General features: G+C 42.8%; 1 protein-coding gene and 1 long non-coding RNA gene across 2 annotated transcripts; one reads left to right on the top strand and one right to left on the bottom strand.

Annotated features, from left to right (window-relative positions):
• Positions 1-504: 504 nt before the first annotated feature.
• Positions 505-22,975, bottom strand: ncam3 (neural cell adhesion molecule 3). Its single transcript, XM_088306990.1, has 16 exons — positions 22,837-22,975; positions 22,500-22,571; positions 22,196-22,390; positions 21,496-21,627; positions 21,261-21,401; positions 20,973-21,090; positions 12,816-12,970; positions 12,581-12,714; positions 6,036-6,171; positions 4,903-5,070; positions 4,700-4,820; positions 3,183-3,312; positions 2,798-2,966; positions 2,509-2,701; positions 2,265-2,387; positions 505-1,774 (listed from the first exon to the last, which is right to left on the bottom strand). The coding sequence occupies exons 1-16, from the start codon at positions 22,904-22,906 to the stop codon at positions 1,732-1,734; spliced, it is 2,100 nt and encodes a 699-aa protein (XP_088163116.1). The 5' UTR covers positions 22,907-22,975; the 3' UTR covers positions 505-1,731.
• Positions 19,634-21,176, top strand: LOC148329619 (uncharacterized). The gene is made up of 2 exons (XR_015845616.1): positions 19,634-19,734; positions 19,869-21,176. It is a non-coding gene; the product is annotated as an uncharacterized LOC148329619 (long non-coding RNA).
• Positions 22,976-23,421: the final 446 nt, after the last annotated feature.

The raw sequence follows: 23,421 nt of genomic DNA, 5'->3' as shown, positions 1-23,421 counted from the left end.
TGACTTAACTTGCTTCTTAATATGACAATTATCTGAACCATCAGTACTATAAAAAGTACTATTAGAAAAAATGAAGAAAGCAACACTTAACAGTCCCATACAAACTAACTCTAGATGAAATCTTGTCACATTACGTGACAACACTGAGGAAATTACATTTTGCTACAATCTTAAGAAGTCAGTTAGCGCTTGTGTAACAGGAAATTTACCTTCCTTTTTAAGTTACTCAACACATGGTCATTAATGTCAAAAAGTGGAAATATCCAAATTGGTCCCTCCCTACTACCCATTTTCCCTCCCTCGGGTCATGCGCCTCATTAGTCTTACAAAATCTCAGGTCTAATATCAGGAGCAAGTGTGTAAAATTTTGTGTTATTGGACTCAACATTCTCTCATACTGGTCACTGAAAGTTCAATATGACCTCTCAACACAAATAAATCCAAGGCTATAGAAGATAGCACAATAATAATGCTCTATAGAACACGAAGGAAGACTTCAAAACATGTTGTTAATGTCTTTACTGTATATAGTTCAGACACGTATAAAAACATACATATTTACAATCACACACATATTCGATGACCTGCAAGCATGAACAACTTCAGTCAAGCATGAACAGCTTTTTGTCAAAGTAAAAATGCTGCACTATAGTATATCCTTTAGGCAGACTCAAACTAGACTATAACCAAAAAGCTACTTTAAAATATATTAGTTCTTATTGCGTTAGGACTTGAATGTACAGTAGTTTTATCCGCACAGTGATAGATGTTTTAAAGGCCTCTGCTAGTAAAGCTTAACATGAAAATCAAGATAGCAGCCTCAGCACAATATTTATAAATGTTAATATCACTCCACTTATTCATTATCTGAAAGGCTTATGCTCACAAGCAATATAAATATATGCAATATAAAATTTAAATAACATTAACAGAGATATAGGCATCAATCCATCCATTTTCAACAGCGTCTACCCACTACTGGACACCGGCCAATCGCAAGGCACACACACAACCATTGGCAACAGTGGGTAATTTTCAGACTTGGAATGAAGCAAACATTTTTTTGGAATGTGGGAAGAAACGGGAGTACCCAGAGGCATTCACGCAAGCTTGGGGAGACCATGCATACTCAACACAGGATGGCCAGAGCTGAGAATCGAACCAAGAACCTCTTGATTGTGAGGCAGCCTCCTAATAATGATTCACTCTGTACAGCCCACAGGCATTTTTTAATGTTAAACAGCTGCACTTGATCCTGTTCAGAACAAACATACCTTTGGTTGCTTTTAACATTCAAAACATATGTATGCTTATTTGAGAACATTGTCATATCAAGAATAAATTACAAACACCTATACCCTGTATAAGACCGATCTCAAGATTGCCCTCGGATTAATGGATTACACTTTAGGTTGAACTCAACTGAGCCAGCTAACAAACAACAAAATAACATGTTGATAAAATACATGACAGAATATCACTTGTCACTTTCAACTATCACCACAGTCACTGGGAGGTTTTCATTTTGAGGAGATGATGTGATGACAGGAGATGCTCAACATGTTTGTTGTACTCTAACTGTTTATACATCAGCAACACAGAGGAATGTGAGAAATAATTAATTTGTTTACACTGTATTGCTGACTGTTCAAATTTACGCTTTGAATTATCCTCTCTTCTAAAAGTACATATTTTAGGTTGTCGCTTGTTTTTCTTTTGTAGACGTCGGCCTCATGCATCTGTTGCAGGCAGATTTCTGTTTGGTTGAGGTTTCCTGTGAGGGGAGGGGGGGGTAAATTACAAATTATTCTATTACTAGAGCTAATTATTCATAGATTTGTTATGATTTTAAATAAACCAAGTCAGTCATCTCTACTCTTACTGCCTCATTACCACATGGAAAAATTATTTGATTTGTGTGTGCGCATGTGTTTGTGTCCATGGATGTGTGCGTTAGTGTGTGTGTGTGTGTGTGTGCATATATACAGTATATAGTGTTTGACTGTATTTCGAACGATACAGCAAATAGCTTTATCAGATGTCCTCATTTTTATTCTTTTTTAATAAAGGTTCCCTCAGAAATAGCATGTGAAAGCTCAGGGATGTTCCCAGAGCTGAAATGTAAAATAAAATAAGTACATGAAAGAAACAGACATCTTGTGCTCTACAAGCATTACCAATAAATTTGTATACAAATAATTGTTTTGTTTGTTTGTTCTTTAATAACCTGGTAGATTTCTGTTTCTGAGTGTGACTGCACATACTCATGTTTAGTGAGAGAAGCTCTGTCACTGGTGACCTCTGTGAGTGTGCCTCCTTCCTTTGCAGGAAGTGTCTGAACTTCCATTTGGTGCCTTGGAGTGGACATCCCGTTCATCTTCACTTCCCTAAAGCAGCATGCACAAAACAACTTGGAATAGAATCATGCTAACCTCCTTACAAATCCAAGATTAGTGCACAAAAAAAGAAAGAAAGAGGAATACAAACCGACACACCATCTGTACTTACCCATTAGTTCCCCCCTCTCTGTCTTCAAACCCTTTGAGGCCTGTAACTTTCTGTCCAAAGAATTTCACAGCGATAGACATAAGCAGGCCACAGCGGTTTCTGTAGCAGCAGGTGGCATCTACCACCAAGAAAATCACCAGGAAGATCACCATGACGATGCCTGCCACGCTGCCTTTGGTCAGGTTGCTACGTACTGCGAGTACAACAAAGAAAGAAAGAGGATGTTCATTATGAATGGAGATGTTGTGAAGATTGTCATCTATATTTCAGATGATGTGAGTATTATTACCAGGTTTCTCTGCAATGGTGAAGTTGAACTTTGCAGGAACCGAGGAACCATTAGCATTGAATGCGATGACTTCCAGTTGATAGTCAGACCCAAAGGTCAGGTCTATGAGGGTAATGGAGTCAGTGTTGGATGACAGCTGCTTTTCTTTCCACTCAGCCCTATCTTTATCCTGGAGAAAATACAGACAGGTAGTTTTGAGGCACAAGGTAAGTAAGTAAGGGACACCAAACAGCTGAAGATAATCGACATTTATTCGTTTAGAATGACTCAAAGTTTGCTGAATGTTTTTCTTTTCTTTTTTTTTAAATGTGACAGTCCTTTTGCCAACCACCTTACGCAACGACTATCACACAGCAAAACCATGCAGATGCTTGCTGAGTCTGACCTCTCGATAGCGGAGATTGTAGTGCAGGACAGGAGTCCCACCATTACTAGCATGTTTGAGGGGAATGAAGAAGGAGTTGCCCCCTATTTTCATCTCATCACACGACAAAACGGGGCTGTCTGGTTCACCTAGACGGTAATAAAGAAAGAAAATGGAGAACATTACGCATCCTTGGTATTGTGTGGAGTCATTTACACTTAGCAGCTATGAATAACAACTTTGAAGTATGCAGTTAACCATCGTGTGGGTCTTACCTCCTGTAGTTCGATAATGGGAGATCGGACGGTGTCATCGACAGCAGAAGATCGTGATGATGGGGATGAAAACATTATATAAGACAGAATAAGTGATGAATCATGAAGTGAGTAACAACAGATGCCATAACATAACGATGTTTAACAATAATGTATAGGAATATTTTTACCACAATATTAAGTATTTATTATAAAATATTATGTATTTATGAATAAAGTAGGGTTGTCAAAATTAAAATGTTAACTCAAGATTAGATTTTTTTTTTTTTTAAATTAACGCGATAAATATTTTACATTTGTCATGTCATTATCCACACCGCTTATCCTGTACAGGGTAGCGGGAGGGTACTGGAGCCTATCCCAGCTGACTACGGGCGAAAGGCGCACTACACCCGGAACTGGTCGCCAGCCAGTCACAGGGCAGACATAGACACCGTCACTGAGTGGGGACTGAACCCACGCTGCCCGCACACAACTCAGGCGAGTGTACCACTACACCATCAGTGACATATTTTACATTTAATTTACTTCAAAAATTATATAAAATATAATATTTGCATATCTTGCAAAGCAAAATTCAAACACTGTACCATATTAGCCGCAGATCTTTAGCACATCATCTCAAAACAAAACACCCATCTTAAGTTACCACTGGGCCTTGCAAACTAACACTGCTGGAGTGTGGTGCTTGTGCATGGGCAGAACTAACTGTATAAGTTTTGACAATTATTTCTAAGGATGATTCTAAGATGACCCTGTTTAGATCGTATTCAAGGATCGTAGAAAGCTAATAGAACAGTCTTTGATTCAGATTAAACATATTTGGTGATTTTACATTAATTACAAGATATTTTTCAAGTAAATACTTATATGTATAAAAGATTTACCAAAAATATTAGTAGAAAAAATTGATTAATTAATTCATTAATTACGGAATATTTTTTGCGATTAATTAGTTAAAAAATGTAATTGTTTGACTGCACTGAAATAAAGATGACACTGGAGTTGCAAAGACCTAAAAAAACGGCCGTCAGGTCAGTGATTAAATTGTTGCAAACTGTTGTGATGAGAATGTGGATTTGTTGTGCGTTGCCCTTGTGTTACCAGAGCCGGGCACTTGACCCTTTTTTGCCCATCAGTCCCTCACCCTATCGCAGTACGATTCTGGCCTCGATTCTACGGCCTTATTCATAAAAACTGTCGGCCAAGTGACGGACTGCCCAACTCTGTGTGTAACTAACAGGTGTTAGTGTGTGATACTCACGTGTTCCTTGGGTTCGGACGCTGTTTACATCTGAGAATTGGCCCCGTCCTGCTGCATTCATGGCAGCCAAACGCACAATGTATAATGTGTAGGGCATGAGGGAGGTCACAGCCAGGGTATCTACAAGCACACACATGAAAACACACATCTAGAATAAAAACTGTACACACAATGATTTGAACTTTGATCGCTTTACAATTACCCGAGGCTGGAACTGTGATCTCTTGCCATTGCTCGGCTGCATTTTGTCTCCATTGCAGGACGAAGTTTGTAATTGGCGTTCCCCCATTGATGGGTGGTGTTTTGAGAAAGAAGAAGACTGATGCAGGTCCAGATGTGACTGACAGGTAGGGAGGTGGACCAGGCTGAGCTGTGGGTCAAGAGAACACAGTGGAGAAATGATGGTGATACTCGTAACGTATGCATGTAACGTATGATTGAAAGAGATCCAACATCTGTGCTGTGTTAAAAATTAAGTGTGGTCTACTGTTAAAGAAATTTAAGTTTGTATGTTCATCTGTTAGTCTTGTTGTTTAGTTTGTCATCTTATCAAGTTTCAAACTATAACTAATCTTACAGGCCCCCTTTGTTGCACATGCATTCGTATCTTTCTGGCCTCAAATTGAACTTTCCTATGGGTGCCAGGTACGGCTCCATTGCAGATGTGACTCCCCAACGAAAGATTCCTTTTCTGTAGGCACCTTCCTTGGGGCGTTGATGACCCCTCTTCAAATGGCTGACCCTTAGCAGAGAAAGTGAGACTCACTCGCTTCTAAGGCCGTAACTTATGAATTAGGGAGGTTCAGCACAAGGCTTGGTATTTCTAAAGCAACAATATCGTCATGGCCAGAAAGATAACTTGTATGTGTCGGGCCTTGTGAAAATACACCATACACCAAAATATGTCTTGTAATCTGAAACCATTAGAATAGGCTGGAAGAGTGTGATGGAGTCAAATGTCAAGTTTCCCATTCTGTATTGCATATTCAAATTGCTTATGCTGATGCAAATAAAAACCATGTGTGCAGTCGAACACGCTGGCTTCGCCTCGGAGTTCGAGGGCTGCCCCGCGCGTAAATGACAGACAAACTTGGCTGGTTGATTCATTTGTTCAGGCTTGTTTTGATAGAAACATCCCTAACATCTACTTTGTACAGTATCATTCCTATTGTATGACACTTCTTTACCACTGCAAAAAAAGCTCAAAGATGACATTGTTGCAATAATACAAAAGTGAGCATTATTATTTCATTAAATCAAATGCATGGCTTAATTTCATTGTTTAGCTGTCCACTGAGTACATATTCCACTGCAAAGATAAAGCTCAGAACTTACTGTGAATTGCAACGTCTCTTGACGCATTGCCAATGATTCCCACAGCCACGCAGGAATACAAGCCACCATCAGATGGCGCTATTTCATCAATCACCAAAACGCCGCTCTCAACACGAATACGACCAGACGGTGAGTCCTACAGGCCAAACACAACCACAGTATCATAATGCACATGTTGGGCTAAACATAGATTCATCATGTGTGATTTATTATTTATCCATTATTTAAATTCAATAAACCAAAAATGAATTTTAGTGTCATTCACACATGTCAATAGCACTAAAAATCGGATGTAGATATCACTCTCTCACTTAACGCCTGCTTCCCTCCTCGCGTCTCTGCACCGAAGAAATGCACCCAGATCATTAAGATGATTGTTTGGATGACTTATTCATTATGAAGTATTGCCAAAAATTAAATGTTACCGGTTTGAGTTTTTTTTTCTTTGTACAATCAATTAATAGATAGCGCCTGTGGTCGCAGTCATAGGTAGCTGTCCATGTCTCAAACACTGACTCAAACACTTCACATGAAGTATCCATCCAACCATTATCCAGTCTGCTTATCCTAACCGGGGTCGCAGGCGTGTTGGAGCCCATTCCAGCTGTCTTTGGGCAGCGGGTGGGGTACACCCTGAACTGGTTGTCAGCCAATCACAGTGAAATAGCGATTCTCAATTCCTTTTTTTTAACTTCTGTTGCTAACCAGAGTTAAATAACCAACCAAGAGACAATAACGGTCTCCTTTCTGAAAGGTTGGTTGTCACACACATATGCAAGATTAGGTGTGCAAAGCGGTCTCCAGGTGCCAACTTTACATCATCCATTAGCAGAGAAAAAATGCTAGCGTAAATCCGTAACAGAAACATAATACGCTAATTTTTAACTCGTGACAGCCTTAGTTTTTCACTTGTTTCACCATTTTAACTTTTTACTTTAACTAACCCATTGACTCAAGAATTAATTTAAAGCAGATGATGCACAGTGTAATAAGCTCCTGGCTGCTCAGCCTGGGCAGGAGCGCTGATTTCAAAATAATTCACCCTTAGAGTCCACGGCGCCCTTATAGCATCAGCCAATATCATGTAATGGGTGAGCTGGCCTTGGCAGCATAGTTTTCAAGTCAGGACGAGTAGATGAGGGCACCGGGAGGTCATCATCACAGACATTTTTACATTTCACATTATTTGTTTATCAATTACGAGAAAACACATGGCATATCAACTGTGGCGTTATGTTGTACGCGCGAATTAGAGTTACGATAGTAACAGTGAGGCTCGACTCCCGTTAGCAGTGCAAACACGGTTAGCCTTTATTTAACGTCTGACAGGCACACATCGCGCCAGTACGCATACGCGCTCACGCACGCAAAGCATCATGGTCAATGTAGGCTTAACTATTCACCATTCGTGACACCTCCCCTCTTAAATCAAACATCCCCAATGTTTGTCTCTATTCTATGAATACAGAACATATATATATCAAAGTCTCTTTGTTCTTTCAATAATAACAACAGTAAACAACAAATGTCGGTGTATTTATTATGAACTACACACCATTCGACCTAACTTGGAGTAATGAGTAGACTGTCATAATCCCCATGGAAAGGAACAGGGATTATTCTGCCCTGTGTGTCATCCATTTCCATCTAAATAATATACCGGCTGTTAGGCTTCACAACTCTCCCGCTTCTGGTGACTACGGGACCGCTAAGGCCTGCTGCTGGACTACACTCCACAGTCTCCGAATCCGCTTTGATCAATACCGGTTCTAGTGGAGCAGCTGGTGGTTTTGCTACAGTCTCTTTGTTGACCTGCTGGATGTTCCTGCGGTTCCTTCTCGGAGTGTCACCTCGGCCTGTTTGCATGGTAAAGGACCGTGGCGTCTTCTCCTCTTGCTGTACAACAGCTGTCGTCGTCCATGTTTTCTCTCCGTTTATCTTGAGACGTACCTGATCTCCACTGGCGAGAGGGGGTAGTGATTTTGCTGAGTATCTGCGGTTGTAGAACCTTTCGTAGGTCTGCTTGGCTTGCTCGTCATTCCTCCTCACTCTCTCTAAGTCGGGCCAGGCTGGCTTTAGATTTTCCTTCAGCGTTGGTAGGGTTGTGCGCAGGTTTCTACCTTGTATGAGCTTGGCAGGACTTTCTCGTGTAGGTCCAGTTGACGTGGAGCGGTAGCACAGGAGTGCAAGATGAGGGTCTTCCTGTTTCAAAATGCTCTTAGCTGTTTTCACTCCACGTTCCGCCATGACGTTACTTTGGGGGAAATGCGGGCTGGACGTGATATGTTGGAAATCATACCTTTCAGCGAAGTTCTTGAACAGCTCCGCGGAAAACTGAGGGCCATTGTCAGTCCGGACTTCCTCAGGAATGCCGAACCGGCTGAAGGTGCTTTTCATCTTTCCAATCACGGTTTCACTGTTTGTCTTAGGTAGATTGAGGATTTCCAGCCACCTTGAATAGTAGTCGATTATGACAAGGTAGTTTCGACCTTTGTACTCACAGAGATCGGCTGCTATTTTCTGCCAAGGCAGGTCTGGAAGTGGTGTGGTGATTAAGGGTTCACGGTTCTGACTGGGTCGGTTGATGTTGCAATGTTGGCAGGACTGTATAAGTTCCTTCACGTCGCTGGCTATGCCTGGCCACCAGATAGCATTATTATAGCGCTGTCTACACTTTGTTAGTCCCTGGTGACCATGGTGGATCTTTTGAATCATGTGGTCACGCATGCTACCTGGGATGACGATCTGATTGCCGCGGAGCAGGACTCCGTTAAGTTCACTCAGTGTTCCACGCTCGTGAAAGTATCGCTTGGCTGGTATGGCTGTAGTTTTGATGCTGTCTGGCCAGCCGTTTTTAACATAGTTGAGGACACACTGCAACTCACTGTCCGTTTCCGTTTTCTCTTTGATTTGGTCCAGGATTGGCCTCCTCACCCCTCTGCTCTCCTCTATAGCATCCACATAGGCCTGTATCTCTCCTTCCAGGTCACTGGTTTCAGTGGTCTGCAATGGGCACCTTGACAGGGCGTCGGCAGCAACGAGGTTCTTCCCCGGTACGTACACGGCGGTAGGGTTGAATCGCATCAGTCGGATCAGGAGGCGCTGGCAGCGGAGGGGCGTAGCATCAAGGTCCTTTGAGTTGATTAGTGTGACCAGTGGCTTGTGATCTGTGTAAAGCTGGTATGACTCTAATCCACACAAGTACTGATAGAAGCGCTCGGATGCCCAGACACCAGCCAGGCATTCTTTTTCGATTTGGGCGTATTTCCTCTCAGCGTCCGTTAGCGTCCGAGAACAGAAAGACACAGGCCGAAGCTTCCCGTCGTGCTCCTTCATCAATAAGCCACCTAGGCCGTAGCTGCTAGCATCTGAGCTAACCACTGTCGGTCTCTGAGGATCAAAGTAGGCCAACACTGGTGCGGAACAGATCTGAGTTTTCACATCTTTGAAAGCACTTTCTTGTCGGGGACCCCAAATCCACGCTCTCTCGGTCTTGAGAAGGTCATTCAAAGGTTGGAGTCGGGTGGACAGGTCGGATACATAGCGACCTACATAGTTCACCATCCCTAGGAACCGACGTAGTTCTGGGACGTTCTCCGGGGCGCTCATGTTTGTGATCGCAGCAACTCTCGCTGGATTGGGTTTGATGCCATCTTTGCTCACAACTTGTCCTAAGAAGTCCAATACTGGTCGAGATAGCTTGCACTTGTCTTTGTTGAGCTTTAGACCCGACTTCTCTATGGTTTCCATCACCTTTCTGAGTCTCACGTCGTGCTGTTGTTTGCTTTCTCCGCTGACCAGGATGTCATCCATATAGCATATCACACCCTCATGCCCTTGTAGTAATTCGGACATTTTCCTCTGAAATATTTCGGGTGCTGAAGTGATGCCGAACGGCATCCTCCTGAAGCAGTACCTTCCCAGGGGGGTGATAAAGGTTGTCAGCAGAGCGGACTCTTTATCCAATGGAATCTGCCAGAAACCGCTGGCCGCATCCAGGCTTGAGAAGACTGTACTCCCTGCTAGCTTGGGGAGAAGGTCATCAATCGTGGGCAGAATGAAGCGTTCTCGTTCAACGCTTTCATTGAGCTTCTTCAAGTCGACGCAGAGTCTTTTGGTCTTTTTGACGACTGGGACCATCGGTGTGCACCATTGCGTTGGCTGAGTCACTTTTTCGAAAATCCCCATGGATTCCATGCGTCTTAGTTCTTCCTCTACTTTGGGAAGTAGTGGGACCGGAACACGACGAGGTGTGGCCAGACTGTATGGCTTTGCTCCCTTTTTAAGCACTATCCTCACGGGATCTCCCTTTAAGGTTCCTAGTTCACCGTACACGTCATTGATTTCGTTCAGTCTTTTAATCAGGCCCAATTTGGTAGCCACTGCACGACCAAGCAGATTCTCTCTACTGGATTTTACAACAACTACTCTAAAGTGACAGTCCCGCAGCTTGTTCTGGATCTCAGCTTGAGTTTTGGCAATAAACTGTCCCCTGGTAGCGACCATGCCGCCTGGACTTCCTAGAGATGTTCTCACTGGGTTTAGCTGGGGCTTTTTAGCTAGGCTATTGTAAGTAGCCTCCGTGATGACTGATGTATCAGCTCCCGAGTCTATTTTAAATGTCACTGGAGTGTTGCATATGCTCAGTACTGTGTGCCATGGTGGTTCATCCTCTGTTATCACTTCGTTCACATTTGCTTTGTTTTCAGTGAGTGAGCCGAGGAAGACAGACTCCTCTTCATCACTTTTACAGTTATCTGTATTTTCTATTATCTCTCGCACACTCTTTGTGTAACAAACAATTGCAAAATGTCCCACCTTCTAGCACTTGTTGCATCTCCTTCCTTTAGCTGGGCATTCGTTGGTCTCACTGTGTTCTCTGTTACATTTTCCGCACTTTCCATCTTTGGTTTTATCTCTTTTTAGCCTGCCAACATTAGCCACGCTTTTATTATAGTTTCGCTTCCCTTTGTGTTGGAAGGACTTTACTTCATCCACATTATCTGACGATCCATGTTGTAGGTTCTGTCCTTTAATTAGCTCATAGTGTCTCGCCATCTCTATTGCACTACGTAGGGTCAAATCTTGCTTCATTTGCAGCTTTTGAGACAGTTGTTTGTCACGAATTCCTATGACCAATCTATCTCTCATTTGTTCTTCCTTTTGGGCGCCAAAGTCACAATTTTCAGCTAGCTCATAGAGTTGTCTGATAAACACTTCCACGTTTTCACCAGGCTGTTGCACTCTGGAGTGGAACTTAGCTCTTTCATAAATGACGTTCCTTTTCGGGATGAAATGGGCGTCAAACTTTGCTAACACTGTTTCATATTTTTCTGCATCTGCTTCGGTGTCGAACGTGAAAGACTTGAATATGTGCTCAGCCTCTGCTCCCATTGCATAAATCAGCGCACTGACCTGCACCGACTCATCCTCCTCCATTAGTTTAGTAGCGACTCTGTACCGGGAAAATCTCTGTCTCCAGTCAGGCCACGCCGCCGGCTTCGTGAAGTCCAGCGCGTCGGGAGGCGAAAACTTTGCCATGGCGATGCACAAACGTCGTCTTTCACGCTTCTTTTCCTTCCCCTTCAAAAGCGTTTACTTCTGACATCATGTGGCGTTATGTTGTACGCGCGAATTAGAGTTACGATAGTAACAGTGAGGCTCGACTCCCGTTAGCAGTGCAAACACGGTTAGCCTTTATTTAACGTCTGACAGGCACACATCGCGCCAGTACGCATATGCGCTCACGCACGCAAAGCATCATGGTCAATGTAGGCTTAACTATTCACCATTCGTGACATCAACAAAATGTAATAATTTTTTTACAGCAATTTGGCAAACTCTCCAGCAGATAGCACCCTATGTCCCCACCTGAGTGGCAGTCATCGTGAACATATTTTGCACCCACCAATCTCCTGCACAGACTCCAGCGAGTGAGTCCTTTTTGATTAGACCATGGAGACCGTGCACCACCTGCACTGAACTTAAACCGAATAGGACGAGCCGCTTCAACTGGCCAGGAATTAAGTTGACTGTGTTCACTCTGACAAAGTACAAGGACCCATTTCTAACTGCACCCATCTATAAAAATACCAAAAGTTCGATTTCCGGCTCCAGCCTTCCTGTGTGGAGTTTGTATGTTCTCCCCCGTGCCCGTGTGGGTTTTCTCCCTCATTCCAAAGAAATGCATGGCAGGTTGATTGGACACTCTAAATTGGCCCTAGGTATGAGTGTGAGCATGGATATTTGTTCGTCTTTGTGTGCCCTGCAGTGTCTGGCAACCAGTTTAGGGTGTACCCCACCTAGTTGCCAAAGACAGCTGGGATAGGCTCTAGCACCCCCGTGGCCCATGTGAGGAGCGGTGGTTTAGATAATGGATCCAAGTAATTGTTACTTCACCTCCACCACCTAAGCAGAGGTTTGTGATATGTTATTCTGCATTATGTATAAATTTGGGTTACGTCACTGGCAGACTGAGGACCCCCTGCGTTCCATCTGTTGTAGGCACATGTGCCCATTCATGTGTGTGTATCACTCCTACGTACCAGTGTCTGTCCATTGCGCTTGTTGATCCAATGCAAGTCAGGCTGAGGAAGTCCGGAGACATTACAGGCCACTGACACGCTCTCGCCCACGCTAACATTCTGTTGCTCTACAGACAAAGACACCTCTGGGGTCTCTGAAATGAAACAACTCCATCATCACCAGAGAAGTAATGTAAACACACTTTTTAAATCGTATTTTACATTCCATATGGAGTCAGAATGGAAGAAAACCAACCAAAGACATGAAGCATAACGGTAGCAGTGCTTTCGCCGATCTTGTTGGTTGCGGTGCAGATGTACTCCCCGTAGTCATCCCTGACAACGGACTTGATGGTCAACTGGCTGCGGTCAGAGTTGAATTTGTGATGCCTGGGGTCATATGATGTTGGCCTGCCACGAGAGAGAAGTTAAAAGGGATTCCAGTCAGCCCTTGCTATCATGGGATTCACCTATCGTAGTCCACCTGTCGTGAATTTTCATTTCTATTTTTTTTCAGTTGAAATACATATACAATACATATACATGAGGGAAAGGTATTTTAATTGTCTTGGCCGTTATATTATTTTTCAATTGTTTATAGTTAAGAGACTGTTGCATGCCATTCCCCTTTAAGTCCCAGTTGGTGGTGCACTGTCCCTTTAAGAGAGTGTCAAAAGTCAGCGCGAGAACAAGCGCTTCCTGCTCACACAAAGTCTGTTATACACGAAGCCAAGTAGCAGTTAGGTTGTGTCTGATGCTTAAGTCCATAAAACGGCATTCCCTGTAAGTGTTTTCCAAATATTTAACCATTGATTGATGTTATTTAGTAGAGTTGTAAATCGCAAATTAGGATGTGAACTATTTGCATTGCTGACTGTGCCGCCATTTTATTTATTGCTGTGATGTATTTGTTTCAGTTTCACACCTGCCATATAAAGAGAAGGTCTAAACCCATCCTGGCGTCAGTGACTGATTGTGTGGAGGTGTTTAACTAACTGGTTAGCAGAAAGGTTCTGTGAGGCCAGTATAGTGAAAAGGGAGACCAGTGGACGAACTCCTCATTTATGCTGCACGCCATACGCTGTATCCTGACCAGCACGGCACACGCAGTATCGTCGAGGGAGAGTAAAGACACGTCATACCAACAACAAAAATGGATATCGAAGTGAGATCTTCCGCTTCGAAGAAATCAAGCCGCTCCTCCGCCTCAAGTGTGATGTTAGCAGCCGCTACTGCACGTGCCAAAGCAGAGGCTGCCCACAAAAAGGCTGAATTTGCAAAGAAAGAACTACAACTCAAAGTTGAAAAGGCCAAATTAGAAGCAGAACTCGACCTGTTGGCAAAAGAAGGTGAAGCTGAAGCTGCAGCAATTGAGGCTGCAGTTTTGGAGTCTGCTGCTGCTGGGTTTAACACTCCTGGTAGTCAGGGATCAGGACTCCCACCTCTGGAAATGCAAAGCACACTTGAACGTACGGAAGAATATGTGCATAGACATAGTCAACCCAAAGAACCAGCCAAAGACTTGTCAAAAAATGAAAATCAGGAAGAGGACACACATTCGGTTCATCCAAGAGATTCCCGAGTGCCACGTGTTCTGCTCACATCATCAAGGGACCATCAGAACCCTCGAACCTCAGAAGATGGCCGTGATAACCCCAAATCTTCATTTGTAAGAGAGGGAGAGCAGCCACTTTCAACAAATTACCCTCAACACAAGAATTATGTTTCCCCTGGTCATACACTGCCCTCTTGTGGTAATTCTCAATATTACCCCGCTGCGCAGCATCATTCTAGTGACACTAATGAGATTGTAAAATATTTAGTGAAGAGCCAACTACTAACATCAGAACTCAGCAAGTTCGACGACAGGCCAGAAAACTATCTGTCTTGGAAATCATCATTTCTCAATGTAATCAGCACACTTGATCTTCAGGTAACAGAAGAAATTGATCTCATGATAAAGTCACTCGGGCCCGAGTCCAGCAAACATGCTCAACGAATTAAAGCAGTAAACATAAACAAACCAATTGCGGCTGTAGATCTTATATGGGAGAGATTAGAACAAGACTTCGGGTCTCCAGAAGCTATAGAAGGCGCTCTCTTTGCAAAGCTTGACCAATTTCCCAAAATAGGACATAAAGATGGCCGTAAACTAAGAGAACTGAGCGATTTGCTGTTGGAGATCAATTCTGCAAAGGAAGAAGGATATTTGCACGGACTTGCTTACCTCGACACTGCAAGAGGGATAGCTCCGATTGTGAATAAGCTTCCATTTTGGCTACAGGACAAGTGGATGATGGATGGTTCACGTTACAAGCTACAAAACAAGGTGACTTTCCCCCCATTCACATTCTTTCTGGATTTCATTGAAACACAAGCAAGGGCACGCAACGACCCGAGTTTCAATTCGCAGACGCTGGTCACCAGTGATGTTAAAAAAGACAAGTATGTGGAGAATCAAAGTTACAATCGCAGAACAGTGTCAGTGCACAAAACGGATGTTACTGCTTCACCTAAAGAAGGCCCGGACAAACACTGCCCTTTGCATAATAAACCACACGCCCTACAACAATGCAGAAGCTTCAGAGCAAAGCCTATTCAGGAACGCAAGAGTACACTGAAGCAATACAGAATCTGTTTCAAGTGCTGTTCATCCAACAAACATGTGGCTCGTAATTGTGAAGCGGAAGTCAAGTGTTCGGAATGCCATAGTGATAAGCACCCAACCGCCTTGCACTCAGATGCACCTCATCATCTCGAATTCCGCCAACCTCCAGCAGATCAAGGCGGGGAGAGTCAAGAAGGACAAGAGGAAACAGTCGTTTCAAGTTGTACTGAGGTGTGTGGGAAGGGATTCACCGGTAAATCTTGCTCAAAAATATGTCTCGTCAACGTCTATCCTGCCAATGACTCTAGCATGAGCAAAAGAATGTACGCTATGCTGGATGACCAAAGCAACGTATCACTGGCACGCTCTGAGTTTTTTGACATGTTTAAGGTCCAAGGTAATGCAGTGCCTTACACCCTCCAAACATGTAGTGGTACAGGTCTTGCCACTGGAAGAAGAGCATCTGGTTACATAATTGAGTCCATAGATGGTGCTCTTGCTCTACCCTTACCCACCTTAATTGAGTGCAATATGATACCAAACAAAAGAGATGAAATCCCCACTCCAGTTGCAGCAAACGGTCATCGCCATCTTGAAAGCATTGCTTACAAGTTGCCGCCCTTAGACAGCGATGCTGAGATTCTGCTATTGCTTGGACGGGACATACTGAGGGTTCATAAAGTACGTAGACAAATCAATGGCCCTCACGATGCACCATATGCTCAGAGACTGGACTTGGGGTGGGTGATAGTTGGAGATGTATGCCTGGGCACTACTCACAAACCTCTACAAGTTACCACGCTCAAGACTCACGTTCTACAAAATGGTAGGCCCACCCATTTCCTCCCATGTGAAAATCAGTTTGCTGTCAAGGCAGATGCACAACTTTCAAGGGGACAAATGTCAATTACTTGTGCTACAAATGTGAAAAGCAACGCACAAAACAAGATAATAGGAAACAATGTATTTTGTTCAACCAAAAGTGACAACAAGCTTGCACCATCAATGGAAGACCTGCTTTTCCTTGAAATGATGGACAATGAATGTTTTCAGGATGAGACCCAAAGTTGGGTTGCGCCGCTACCCTTTCGCCAGCCGAGGGCACTGTTGCCCAACAATCGCTGTTATGCAATCAGCCGACTGCGCTCACTTGAACGCACTCTTAACAAAAACCCTGAGATGAAGGCTCATCTTATGGACTTTATGCAGAAAATGTTGGACAATGGACATGCAGAGCTAGCGCCTCCAGTTCGGAATGGCAAAGAATATTGGTACTTGCCTTATTTTGGAGTTTACCATCCACAAAAGCCGTCACAAATCCGGGTGGTATTTGACTCGAGTGCACAGTTCGGAGGCACGTCACTCAACGCTGTACTCCTCTCAGGACCTAACTTGCACAATAGCTTGTTAGGTGTGCTCGTGAGGTTCAGGAAGCATCCAGTTGCAATTACTGCCGACATCCAGCAGATGTTTTATTGCTTCCTGGTGCGCAAGGACTGCAGAGATGTACTCAGATTTGTTTGGTACAAAGACAACAATCCACAGAATGAACTCGTTGACTACAGAATGCGAGTCCATGTGTTTGGTAACAGCCCCTCACCTGCTGTGGCAACTTACGGTCTGAGGAGAGCTGCCCAACAAGGAGAAGCCAAATATGGGAATGATGTACGTCAATTCATCGAACGTGACTTTTACGTGGATGATGCTCTAAAATCTGTCCCCTTTGAACACGAAGCAATTGACCTTCTAAATCGAACACAGTCAATGCTGGCAGATTCGAATCTCCGCCTCCTGAAAATAGCATCAAACAAGGTCACAGTGATGAACGCATTCGCAGCTGAAGATCGTGCTAAAGATCTTCAGGATCTTGATCTTTTTAAGGATGATCTCCCAGATCAACGCAGCCTTGGTGTGAAGTGGAACATAATGGAAGACTATTTCACATTCCACGTACCCGACATTGAGAAACCATACACACGCAGAGGAGTCCTCTCAACTGTCAACAGTGTATTTGACCCGCTTGGGTTTTTGGCACCAGTGATTATTCAAGGACGCCTCCTTCTAAGAGAACTGTCTCTTCAAACCAATGAGTGGGACTCGCCACTACCAGAGGACATGAAGGGAAGATGGGTGACTTGGCAACAGTCCCTGCAATGTCTCAATGAGATCCATGTTCCCCGTCCATACACCAAGATGTCACTATCCGAAGCTGAACGCACGGAATTATGCTTGTTTTCAGATGCGTCTATGAAAGCAATATGTGCAGTCTCATACCTCAAAGTTATAGCTCCTGATGGCACGACAGAGGTTGGATTTGTCCTAGGGAAAGCACGACTTGCCCCACAGCCAGAGCTAACTGTGCCTAGGCTTGAACTTTGTGCCGCAGTAATGGCAGTTGAAATGGCAGAAGTTATATGTGATGAAATCGATCACTCGATAGACAAAATCAGTTTCTACACAGATAGTAAAGTTGTCCTTGGTTATATCCACAACCAGTCCAGGCGCTTTTATGTGTATGTAAACAACCGTGTCCGCCGCATCAGAGAGTCAACCACTCCTGAACAATGGCATTATGTCGCGACAGACCACAATCCTGCTGATTATGGTTCACGATCAGTTCCAGCTGCTGCACTAAAAAACACAATGTGGTTCACGGGCCCATCCTTTCTTCAGCGTTCTCCCGAGATCCAGTTGCAGCAACAAGGATTTGACTTGCTGGACCCCGACAATGACACAGAGGTCCGCCCAGAGGTACAGACACTTTGCACAAGCATCACTAAAGTTGCACTGAGTTCAAATTGTTTGGAGCGTTTCTCCACATGGAAGTCACTTAAGAGAGCCGTGTCACACCTTATTCATATTGCCCGATGCTTCTCTCAGCCTACAACCACCACAAAGTGCTCTGGATGGCACATCTGTAAAACCGCTATCTCCCCTGAACTGTTAGAACAAGCAGAGACCGTAATCATTAGAAATCTACAGCTTGAAACATATGCAGACGAAATGCAATGCATCTCTGAGAAACTGAATCTTTCTAAAAATAGTCCACTCCTGAAGCTGAACCCCCTCATTGGCAAAGATAAGCTATTAAGAGTTGGAGGTCGAATTTCTCGTGCAGAGCTGGGAGTTAAAGAAACAAACCCCATAATTTTGCCAGGCAGACACCACTGCACTATCCTCCTAGTGCGCCATCACCATGAGAAGGTGAACCATCAAGGCAGGCATTTCACCGAAGGCGCTGTTCGAGAAGGTGGCTTCTGGATCATCGGAGGAAAACAATGTATTGGTAAAGTCATTAGTAAATGTGTGACATGCAAAAGATTGAGAGGGAAATTCGAGGAACAAATAATGAGCGATTTGCCCGCTGACAGACTCAAAATGGAACCCCCTTTCTCCTATGTGGGTGTGGACATGTTTGGCCCATGGGAGGTAACTGCAAAACGAACAAGAGGGGGGCAAGCGAATAGTAAAAGATGGGCAGTACTCTTCACATGTTTATGTACAAGAGCAGTCCATATTGAAGTCGTGGAGGAAATAAGCTCTTCAAGTTTTATCAATGCATTGAGGCGCTTCTTTGCTCTGCGTGGACCCGCAAAGCTGTTACGTTCCGATTGCGGCACGAACTTTGTTGGTGCTCACAAGGAAATGACAACAACATCGGAGGAAGAAAAGATACAAAATTATCTGCAAGACCAAAGGTGCAAGTGGATATTTAACCCACCACATTCGTCCCATATGGGAGGAGCGTGGGAACGGATGATCGGAGTGGCTCGCCGGATACTTGACAACATGCTCATGCAGGCTGGTCATGTGCAACTGACTCATGAAATCCTAACTACATTTCTTGCAGAAGTAATGGCCATCATAAATGCACGCCCTTTGTTGCCAGTATCGTCAGACCCAGAAAATCCTCACATCTTGTCACCGGCGATGCTGCTGACACAAAAAACGCAGGCAGCTCCTCAGATCTGTGATAACATTGGTGAGAAGGACATGTTGAAAAGCCATTTGAAACGAGTTCAGTTCCTTGCGGACAACTTTTGGAGCAGGTGGCGTAAGGAATATTTGAGCAGCCTCCAGTCGAGGCAGAAATGGCATCACAAAACAACCAACATTAAGGAAGGAGATGTCATTCTTCTCAAGGATAAACAAACGAGAAGACATGAGTGGCCAATGGGCGTAATAATAAAGACTGTTCCCAGTGAAGATGGGATCATCCGGAAGGCTGAAGTTAAAGTTGCTTCCCAAGGGATTGTTAGAAACTATTTTCGACCAATTTCAGAGATGGTCTTGCTATGTTCGGGTGGTACTTAAGTTATGTGGTATCCTTAAGATACCAGACGGGGAGTGTCTTGGCCGTTATATTATTTTTCAATTGTTTATAGTTAAGAGACTGTTGCATGCCATTCCCCTTTAAGTCCCAGTTGGTGGTGCACTGTCCCTTTAAGAGAGTGTCAAAAGTCAGCGCGAGAACAAGCGCTTCCTGCTCACACAAAGTCTGTTATACACGAAGCCAAGTAGCAGTTAGGTTGTGTCTGATGCTTAAGTCCATAAAACGGCATTCCCTGTAAGTGTTTTCCAAATATTTAACCATTGATTGATGTTATTTAGTAGAGTTGTAAATCGCAAATTAGGATGTGAACTATTTGCATTGCTGACTGTGCCGCCATTTTATTTATTGCTGTGATGTATTTGTTTCAGTTTCACACCTGCCATATAAAGAGAAGGTCTAAACCCATCCTGGCGTCAGTGACTGATTGTGTGGAGGTGTTTAACTAACTGGTTAGCAGAAAGGTTCTGTGAGGCCAGTACATTAATACTTAAACTTTTTAAAGAATTTTTCTTCATGTATATTCTATTTTCTTTATTTTATGCTTGCACATTTTGTTGATATATATTTACTGTGAGTCTTAAAAGAGTGTTTTGATCAATTTAATTGTTTTTGAGTGAGGGTGTGGAAAGCTTCAAACTGTTATTTTTTTTTTTTTAATCATTACGTTGTCTGTCTATATCAGCTGGATGGCTCAGTAACACTGCTGACTTTGGACATGGCACCAGGGTTCAAATCTCAGTCAGACCATACAGTAACATCCGGTAAACCCAAACCCAAATAAAAATCGCTGAGGTGTGTTAGGAAGGCTATTCAGTGTAAAAACTGTGCAAACAAATGAATGCAAGTGACTTGCTGTTGTGACCCGTGACAGAGAAAAGCCAAAAGGCACTTCTTCTTCTTCTTCTTTTATATGGTCTGTCAGTTCATTGTAACTGCCCCACTATTTGTGAAGCACTGGTATAATGACAGATTTGAGAAACAATGGAGCTTTAATGCTTTGTGTTTTCTTGGATTGCTATATCATATCCACAAAAAAACAATCCTTGTCACTGATCTAGACATCAAAATCACTCACCAATAATTTTCTCAAATTGTACACTCACCAACAACATAGAGTATTTAGGTACAGATGCCTTTACAAACAATATAATCCTAATTTTTTCATATCAATTTGATATGACAATGTACTTTTAGTTTGCAGTGTTAACCTCCACTGGAACCTTAGACTTTTGGTTACTCTATTAAGGTGAATTAAATCTACTTTAATGTAGAGTAACTTGACATAAACTGTAAACTCTCATCACAATCCCAATAATTGTTGAAACAAAATACTACTTCACTGACAGTGTTAATCAAAAGTGAGAATACATTTTAAAGGCAAAGGTAAACAAATTCTGTGTGATTTAATGACTTATTTTTCCATAAATAATGGTATGTGTCTTAATAATTGTAATGTCAAACTCAGGTCTTACATGTTCCAGGTGATATTGGGTTTCGGCTGGCCGTCGACCAAACACAGCAAGGAAACATTGGTTTCGGGTCCAGCTATGACTTTCTTCACCTCTTCTTTCAGATGTGCACTAGGAGGAGCTGTATTCAAAATGTTCTTGTTATTTTTCATTTTTACAACAATTGGACATCATGCAAATGTAATAAATACCTATGACTATAACTAATGTAATGTCTGGTTTCTGGGAACTCGTAAATTTAGCATGTCATGATGATTTCATACTGTAAATGATGATGCAAAAAAGACCCACCATTGACAACAATAGATATGGAAAGCTGCTTATAGACGGGCCTTCCTTTGATCTGAGCCTGGCACACGTACGTCCCTGCATCCTGTCGTTTCACTTTCTCAATAAGGAGTGTGTTATCAGGAAGCCGTTGCACATTTTTTCCTGATAAAAACAAAATGTTCAGAAAAAATCCATTTCAAATCCCAAGTAAGATTTTCCAAATGATCATATAGAGTTGAGCGGACGAAACTTTTACCATGAGACATCTCCTTGCTGTATATCCAGCGGACCTCCACCGCTGGCTGGCCAGACACCCGACAAGGCACCGCTCCATCTGTACCCTCCAAAAATTCATGATATGTGGGGGTGGTTTCAAATGATGGACCCTCTGATAAAAAACAAAAAAACACATTATTCTTGCTTTGGGTCTGCTACTGTATTTTTATTTATTTTTTTATAACAGACATGTTTGAGTTTAGCAGTGCTTCAAAAGATCCACTGGCCACAACAGCATTTGCATAACCCAATGAGTTTTTCAATTTTTAAAACTCAGTTTGATTGATGCTGTCCGGAGGTTATTCATTGCCTCAGCCAAGGATGCAATACTACTACACTATCAATGACCACAGTAGCAGTGCAATGTAGTTTTTTGAAGGCAATTAATGGAATTTAGTTTACTGTTTTGGTGATACAAAACCATAGTGTATCATTTTCTCACTGTCTTCTTTAGCCACATGAGAGAGCCTAAATATGTTCTCAATCCAGTTCTATAACAAAGCAAACTAAAATATATCATAATAAAGACGTTGTTCATGATTTAAAATCTAAAACTGAGTGTCATGCAAAAGAATCACTGATAGGCCTGCAGCGAATTCAATTTTGCAAGTGTAGTGGGCAGTTAGTGTTGCGTTCAACTTTTCTATACATCCGGCAAAGTGTATGATGCTCTTACATACCATAAACAAAAATCTGTGTCTGAACATCATCCATGTGTCCGTTGTCAAAGTCACACAGGCAGGTGTAGCTTCCTGCATCCTCCACTGTGACGCGCTTAATAACCAGTTTGGAAGAGGACTCATCCACCGTTGATATCAACTCTTCATCAATGTCCTCGCCATCTCTTTGCCATGTTATGTGGCCTTCTCCCCCAGCTAAGACATGGTAACATGCATCAAATTAAACTTCAAGCTAATTTGTATGATATGTATACAGAGCAAGATAAAAGGCAGGAATATTTCAATTAGAAGTGCAAAAACTGACCTTTACACAAGAGTAGAAGCTCATCTCCAACTTGAATGTCTTGCTTGCTTGTGATAATGTCCATTTTGGCATCTGACAAAGACAGGGAAGATACCCGTACCATCAAACACGTCGCCTACTATTTACCACACATAACACCGTCTCTTCATGTCTTCATCACCCAAAATGATAAGTCAAGTTATCTCTCATTCTCTCTATTTACTGTACTAAAAGCACGGAAACTTTAAATAAACAATAAAAGGAATACATCAGTTAGTTTCTGAGAAAATCCGAAACTGATATGACATTTTCCGTTTGCTTTTAATCACTACAAACAATAATGAATAACAGACCTTACCTGTGCTATACAAAACCAGTAGCAACAAAAACAAGATGACTGTCATGTAGAAAATTGTCACTTTTGCCATGGTCACACTGAAAATCTCCTGAAAGTGAAGATTTTTTTTTTCAGCCTCAAATACGACACCTACTTTCAGAGTTATTACCGCAGGGAGGGTCTGTGACTGAGGTTATATAGGGATGCAGAAGGGGATGAAAGGAAACAAAAAGTGGGCGGAGAGAAAGCACACGCATCTCGTCTCTTTGCTCCTCATACGACGCTGCCATTTGACATGCCATTTTGGCACTCGTGAGCACAATTGACTGTGAGACCAATTCTTAGTCCATTTTACCATAGTATTGTTGATAGAATATAATGTTAATATTTTATCAAAAATAATCAATTAATGCAGGCATTTTATACAGACGTTTAAGCTGCTGCTCTGGCTTTGCTGTCACCACAGTACAATTATGACGTAGGCTATGTGAAATTATTTGATATTGATATTTGATGTTGTTTTTGTAATTTCACATTTTCGATTCTGCCTTTAGAATGATTGATTACATCTGTGCAAATCCAGCCAGCCCCTACCAAATTATCACG

This window comes from Idiotropiscis lumnitzeri, chromosome 10 (assembly GCF_059441095.1).
Source record: "Idiotropiscis lumnitzeri isolate Australia: NSW breed Sydney's pygmy pipehorse chromosome 10, RoL_Ilum_1.0, whole genome shotgun sequence".
In the NCBI taxonomy this organism is placed as follows: domain Eukaryota; kingdom Metazoa; phylum Chordata; class Actinopteri; order Syngnathiformes; family Syngnathidae; genus Idiotropiscis; species Idiotropiscis lumnitzeri.
Note: the sequence above shows the minus strand (reverse complement) of the source record. Positions and strands in the feature narration are given on the sequence as shown.

Coding starts and splice junctions, on each gene's coding strand:
- ncam3 (XM_088306990.1), bottom strand. CDS start 22,906: ATGGCAAAAGTGACAATTTTCTACATGACAGTCATCTTGTTTTTGTTG. Junction 21,402..21,495: donor CAGCAAGGAGATGTCTCATG/GTAAAAGTTTCG, acceptor TGTTTTTATCAG/GAAAAAATGTGCAACGGCTT. Junction 6,172..12,580: donor AGCGCAATGGACAGACACTG/GTACGTAGGAGT, acceptor TTTGGCCTGTAG/GACTCACCGTCTGGTCGTAT.